Source organism: Vigna unguiculata, chromosome 7, assembly GCF_004118075.2.
Source record: "Vigna unguiculata cultivar IT97K-499-35 chromosome 7, ASM411807v1, whole genome shotgun sequence".
In the NCBI taxonomy this organism is placed as follows: Eukaryota; Viridiplantae; Streptophyta; class Magnoliopsida; order Fabales; family Fabaceae; genus Vigna; species Vigna unguiculata.
Window position 1 is genome coordinate 30,254,225 of NC_040285.1, and position 7,470 is coordinate 30,261,694.

At 24.6% G+C, this 7,470-nt stretch overlaps 1 protein-coding gene across 1 annotated transcript; it reads right to left on the reverse strand.

Moving 5' to 3' along the window:
* Positions 1–553: 553 nt before the first annotated feature.
* On the reverse strand, positions 554–2,370 carry LOC114189469. Its single transcript, XM_028078032.1, has 2 exons — positions 1,963–2,370; positions 554–812 (listed from the first exon to the last, which is right to left on the reverse strand). The coding sequence occupies exons 1-2, from the start codon at positions 2,207–2,209 to the stop codon at positions 634–636; spliced, it is 426 nt and encodes a 141-aa protein (XP_027933833.1). The 5' UTR covers positions 2,210–2,370; the 3' UTR covers positions 554–633.
* Positions 2,371–7,470: the final 5,100 nt, after the last annotated feature.

Below are 7,470 nucleotides of genomic sequence, written 5' to 3' on the forward strand. Positions count from 1 at the left end.
ATAAGTTTCTGATGAACTTGGTATACAAATATTTAAAAGAAATAAAAGTAAGGACGAATTTGAAGAATCGTATAATTCGTGAGGAAATCATGATTAAAAAAAACAAATTTCAATGTTTCGAAAGTGATTATTTTACACAATTGTCACATCGAGTTAGGATTTCTTCAGTGAAATTCAATGGTTCAAGGAATAAAATTTGAAAAAGAAAATCTGAAGTTGCTAGAAAGCAACAAAAAAAGAGAGAGAGAGAGTAGATTCTCAAGTAAATAAATTCCGTAGAAGATGAGCTAAATAAAATATCTAAAACTACAAAAAACATACATTTTATCTAGTGAAATTTGATAGGTCTATATTCAACCAATTTCTTCATGTCGAACAACATGTGGTATATTTAGAAGTTACAAAAAAATATATAGGTTTAATTGCAAATAAATATATAACTTTTTTTTAACATTTCATGATGATTAATTCCCAATATTAATGTTGTCAATGTATAACATGTTATAAGTACCAAAAAAAACTTGCGTTTATTTTGATTAACATTAGGAAATAATTGAAACAATTAAAGAATATTACCTTAGTCATTTAATACACCTTAAAGTGACTAACTTATAAAGTTAAAACTATAATTAACTAAACATTCTTTCCATTTAGTAAATCTTTTCCAGCACCAAAATCTTTGGTGGAAATTTCTTCTGCACTCACAATAGGTAAGAAACCCATTTGAGTTCCGTCACTATCGCTTTCAATTTCGCCTTCAAGACTTAATCCTTCAATTCTTGCTCCAACGGGATCTCCAATGGTTCCTGCATCTGTTAAGAAGAAGAAGAAGAAAAAGACTTATTAGTCAAAAAGAAGAATAAGAAATAAATGCCATATTATTTTCTTAAAATATAACAAAGTAAACAATGACTGAAATATAATCAAAAGAAAATATATAGTACATTTATGACAAATAGTATCTTGTAATAGTGATAATAAACTTATTTTTATGAATATATAATGAAAAAACTGTTAGGGACGATTTTTCAATATGTTTTTCTTTATTAATTAAAATTTATTGAAAACGATAAAATCTAATAATTCCTCTACATATTTAACGTCTCTTCATTATTTGGTAATTTGAAATGCATTTTAGTGAAATTTCATAAAATTGTATAGGGAAGGGTGTAAGAGAATATATTCTTTGCACTAACTTTAGTTTTAATTTATTTAAAAAAATTAAAATTGTTAAGTTTCATATCTCAAGACATATGTATAGGTGGTGAAAGGGTCAATCCGTTTTGGCCGACATGTTCTTATCTTGCCAAAAATTAAGTATGGCCGAATTGGTCTTCACCAAAATACGGATTAGAAAATGCAATTTTATTTATAATATATTAGTTAATATTTTAATTAGATAATAATTATTATATTTAGATATTTAATTATTCATTAATAATTAAAATTTAATTTATAAATATTAATAATTTAAATTATAATATTATATATATTTATATATTTACAAAAATATAATATTATTTTTTATTATTTTTTATTTCAACTCTTAATTTAAAAAAAAAAAGTGTTAGCAAACTAATCAGTCTTTGGTCTGTTAATTTGGTGGGTTAAGCAAATCAAGCCCAAATAAATTAATAAGTTGAATATCACGACCTGACCCATAATATTTCTAATTTTATGTATTTATTTCAAGCAATTTTTGTTGCGAGACCCAAATACTTCTAGAATAACTTCAAATATTTTGAAAAAATAGATCAAATGAACTTTAATATATGCATATAATCACAACAACTAAAACTTTGAAATTCTAGAAAATATCAATAATTAATAATAATTCATGAGCACCAAACCTATCACTACAATTTTTTTCATGATCTTGAAACATTACCAACACTTTAGATTATAAATAGCAAGAAAGAAGAATTAACATTGGAAAGACATATAAGAGGATGCATGATTGACCTGGATTTGAGAAGAGCCAAAGAATGAGGGCACAAGCAATTAGAACAAAAGGGATGAGATGCACAGCGTTTTCTGCAAGCTTCACACGTGCCCTCTCTTTCTTTGCCAAATCTGCAATCGGATCATAAGTAGGCAAATGGCTTCCATCGAACATAGAATACGATGATCTGTGTCCCGAAGAAGAACCACTCGTCGCATGTTTGAAGTAATCATCGGAAAACCTGTTCCAGCTTGCAGACCTATGCATCTTAATTACTTTCTTCTTTATTAATTAATTTCAACTCAAGACCACAAAGGGTCATAAATTATTACATCATAATCATCATCCTAATAATATAAACAAAAGTAGTCTCCACGAGAATGAAGCCACTTTCAATGTCTTCGCTAATCTTTGCTCTCTCTTACCAATTCAATCACCTTATTTATTGCGTCTTCCCAACAAACCCATTAATACCTATCAATTTCTCTTTCTCAATTTAGAATGTTTATGTAATATCAATTTTACTTTTTTTCTTTTCTTTCATTTTTGTAATTGATGCAATTAGATTTTACTAGCTTGAAATAGTTTGTTAGGTTTGGTAAACAAACATCGTTGAAAAGGTCAAGGTTTACGAATTGAAGTTGCGACCTAATGTGAGAAATAGATGATTTTGAAGTTTCTCAAATAGAATTATAATCTATTTCGACATGCTTCGTGAACTCGTGAAAATTTGGATTAATAATAATCTTTATAGATCTATATTATTGTAAAGATAAGTGTCGTAACAATTTGAGAACAACTTAGACAAAAAGTTCATGAAGCTAAATAATATATTTATTATAAGACAAGATTAAAGACAACCAGCAATAACAACATATTATAAGAAAATTTACCATTAAGGAACAATTTTAGTAATAAAAATTGTTAGTTAATGTAGTAATAAATTTATATACAATTTATAAAATAAAAAATTGTTGTTTATTAAAATAGTTATTATTATAAATCAAAAATTATAATTAATTTAAAAATTTTAACTATTAATTGACCGAGGAGAACAGGCCATTCGACAGGAAAACTCAAAAGTTGTAGAGTCTTAATTTAATAAAGCCACAAAAAATATTGGAAACAAGCTATCGTTCTTAGACTTGATCATTATATTGTAGCACAAAATTGGATGAAGCTCATAGAGCGTTTTGAATAAAAACACCCTTTTTCTTTTTTTTTCTTATATTTTTATCTATCTATATTTTTATATAGATAGATAAAGATCTATTGTTATAAATTCTTGTTCATTGTCCCTATCAAATTAAAAAATCACTTCTCTATAGGAATGACCAATCACAAAATTTAAATATATCCCTTCTAATTTTGTTTGATTTTAAATAAACAAGATATGGATAAAGTAGATAATTTTCTCCTTTTTTTTTGTTATTTAAACTAATATTCAATCAAATTAAGAAAATGAATTAGTTTATAAATTGATCATTAAACATTAGTTACAAATGTTTTATTGGCTACCAAACAAATTAGTTTCTAAATTAGACTCTAATTAATTAATGACAAATTTAGCAACCAATTACAATTTTGTTTTCATAATAGTGACTATTTTGCTAACTAATTAATTATTATTTTGTAAATTGATATCTTAATCGGTAACTATAGTGACTTAACAAATTTTTGTTGCTAAAATTGATTATTATTTAACAGTTTTTTTGTAGTGACACGTGTGTAAATGGAGCTTTCTTTAAAATTAAGTTGTTTGTAGGATTGTTTTAACCATATAAACTTAAAAGTGACTAATGTTATTATTTTGTAGGTTTAATGAGTCAGATGGTACCCACTTTCGTTCGGATGTGTCAGTTTGGTCTCCGCTTTTAAAAAAGTCTCAATTGCATCCCAACTTTTGCAAAGTGTCTCAATTAGGTCCCTTCTAGAAAAAAATTATTAACGCCGTTAACAGTGTGCCACATGTCAGCCTCTAATTTATTTCATTTTTTTAAATTTAATTTTTTTTCGAATTCTTTTTTACCACGTGTAAAGTCCTTGGTGTGACACATGACACTATCAATGACACATGACATTGTCAGTGCCACGTGGCAAGGTAGTGCCACATGGAAAGGTACGGTCACGTGTCAATGTTCCTACCAAGTGTCATTGTCTTGATTTCAATTTAGTCGATTTGGTCCCAATTCTTTTTTGTTCAAAATATATTAATATTGTCTATCTCTTAAGACGAAATTTATTATTTATATAAATGTTATATTGATATTTGTTATTAAAAAATGACTTACAAAATGAAGTGTTGATACTTATATTAAAATTTAGTGATAAAAGTCACAAATAACAAAACATGAATTAATAATTAAGAAAAGTGTAATATGTTTTAACGTAATTTTTAAAAAAAAGCATGACTATTATTGAAAATGTTATACTCATTTTTTTTTTATTGAAAATAACATTATAGCATATTATATATATTTTTAATTGTTAACCCATAGTTATTCATGACTTTTACCACTAAATTTTAATAGAAATATCAATAATTAATTTTGTAAGTCATGTTTAATAACAAATATTAATATAACATTTATATAAATAATAAATTTGGTCTTAAGGGAGAGACAATATTATTCTATTTTGAAAGAAAAAAAAATTGGAATAAATTGAAACAAATAGACATATGTGAGAACTAACTTGAAACAAATAGACATATTTAAGGACTAAATTGAAATTAATACAACGACATTTGGTATATACACCACCATGTGACAATATCTTGTCATGTGACACTGACAATGTCATGTGTCATAACAGGAACCTGACAAGTGACAAAAAAAATTCAAAAAAAAAAATTAAAAAAAAATCAAAGACTGACACGTGACACATTGTTAACGATGTTAATAACTTGTTTATGGGAGATACCTAATTGAGACACTTCTTACAAGTTGAGACACAATTAATATCTTTTAAAAACAAATACCAAACTGAATATATCCAAAGAAGAGTGAGTACCATTAGACTAATTAAACATATTTTGTATTAATATCAATATTTTTCGCTGGTACCCTTCCAAAAGAATGTCAAAAGGGGTTTGTAGGTTTAATATTAAAAAGTTATAAAATTATGAAATTAAAAAAGTTATGATACAATATTATAAAAACAATAAATTATAAAATTGTTAAACTATAAAATAAAATAAAAATTATAAAATTATAAATATAAAACTACAAACTACAAAATCATTAAATTGTCAAATTATAGACTTACAAAATATAAAACTGTAACACTTTAAAATTATGAAATTAAAAAATAAAAAAATTATAATATTATATTATATGTGATGATAACAAATGGCAACATTATCTCTTTAACACAAAAATTAAATGTTATTTCACTGAATTAAAAAATATATTTATTAAGCATTTAATAAACTATAAAATTTAATAAAGACTTCATTAATATTTTTTAAATTTATCATAAAATTAAAATATAATAAATCTATACAATATTTTTTTCAAAGTTCATACATGACTTTATTGGAAAATATAATTAAACCTAACTGATATGAATTTATTAATCTTAATTTTTTCAAATTTAAATAATAATTTAATATATTTTTTTAAGATACTTTTAAAATTTGAAATACAACAATAATATTTTATAAAAAATATTCAAATTACAATATTTTCCATCATGGTGTACATGTCTCCTATAAGCAAAATCATGTACTCTTTACATTGGTGCATATGTAATTCAACCCATGTACTCTTTACAAATAGATCCTTCTTAGTATAGTGGCACTGAAAACAGATTACAGCAACAAAAGTGATGTTGAGAAAAGCCAAGCCACGTAGAGGGGATTGTGAGCTTTTTGGTACCAGACACCACTTTATTAGCCCCTTATTACTTTGTAATTTTTTTGTGTATTTTATTTTTATAAATTTATTCATGTTCCAAAAAAGCTAATAATTTTACTCTTTCAACTATATTAATTTACTTTTATTATTTTACTTAAATAATGAAATTTTAACATGACAAAACAGGTCAGATTTAATATATAAGCTGACTTCATTAATCTGTCAACTTGAAGGAAAGAGATGGAATAGTCCGTTTTTCTAAGTAAAATTAATTTAGTATTATGTTATTTGGAAGATATACTTATATAGTATGTAACAGTAATGTAATTTATGTAAAATTATTAATGATCTTATTAAGAACATTAAATAATCAGTTACAAATTTTATAAGTTTTTTTTATGTTTATATCTATCTATCTATTTATATATATATATATATATATATAACTTGAAAAAATAAATAACAATTAAACCTGAACTTCGTTATATAAGGTTGTATCTCATGTATGTGCACATTATTAAAAAGGGACAAATATATAAGATGAGTTGGATAATTTTTTTTTCCAGATATTTATTAATAATTTTAACATAATCAGAAGACGCGTTGTGTTTGTCCACTTTCGTATATATATATATGTAAGTCTGTCACAATAACATAATTGAAGTTTTTTCTTTACATAAGTTATAATAGCAACAAATGTAATATGTATTATGTATGATACAACAATGGTAGCTTCTTTTAGTCGGCGTAATGTTTTTTCTTTTTTTGTGAAATAAAAAATTGGTATAATTACTGATTTTGTATCCCAATTTTTTGGTTAAGTTTAATTTAGTCCTTATTCTTTTGGTTTGTTCAATTTAGTACCCAATTATTTAAAATGATTTTATTTGGTAATCTCTTGGAGTTAACACCGTGTCAAGCGGTTGAATTTTTAATTTTTTTTAATTATTTTTAAATTTTTAAATTTTTTTGTAAAAATTTATAAATTGTCACGTGTCAGTTTATTGTCGTGTCACGCGACAGCTTACAATCATGACATATGACAGTGATAATAATTGTTTTCAATTTAGACCTCTATTTAAATTTTTGGTTCAATTTAGTACCCAATTTTTTAAAACGATCCAATTTTGTCATTTCCAATTTGAGACCAAATTAGTAGCTAAGTTTAATTATAACTTATATATACATGTCAAAATAATTGTTTTATACATCAAATCAGTACACCTAAATATTCAAATTATTTTATGTTTTTACAAGTGTAAAAAATTACAAAGATAAAAAATGTAAAAAATAAAATAATTTAAGTATTTAGATGAAATAATTTGATGTATATATTAAAAAAAAATTATTGTAACATGCATATATAAGTTGTAATTAAGCTTATTTATTAATTTGGTCTCAAATTGGAGAGGAAAAAATTTGATCATTTTAAAGAATTGGGGTACTAAATTGAATCAAAAATTTAAATAGATGACTAAATTGAAAACAACTATTACCACTGTCACGTGTCATTATTGTAAGCTGTCATGTAACACAACGATAAACTGACACGTAGCAGTTTATAAATTTTTACAAAAAAAAATTAAAATTTCACGGCTTGACACAGGTCCTGTACAAACATAATGTTAACTCTAACTTAACGGAGAGGACCAAATTGAATCCTTTTAGATA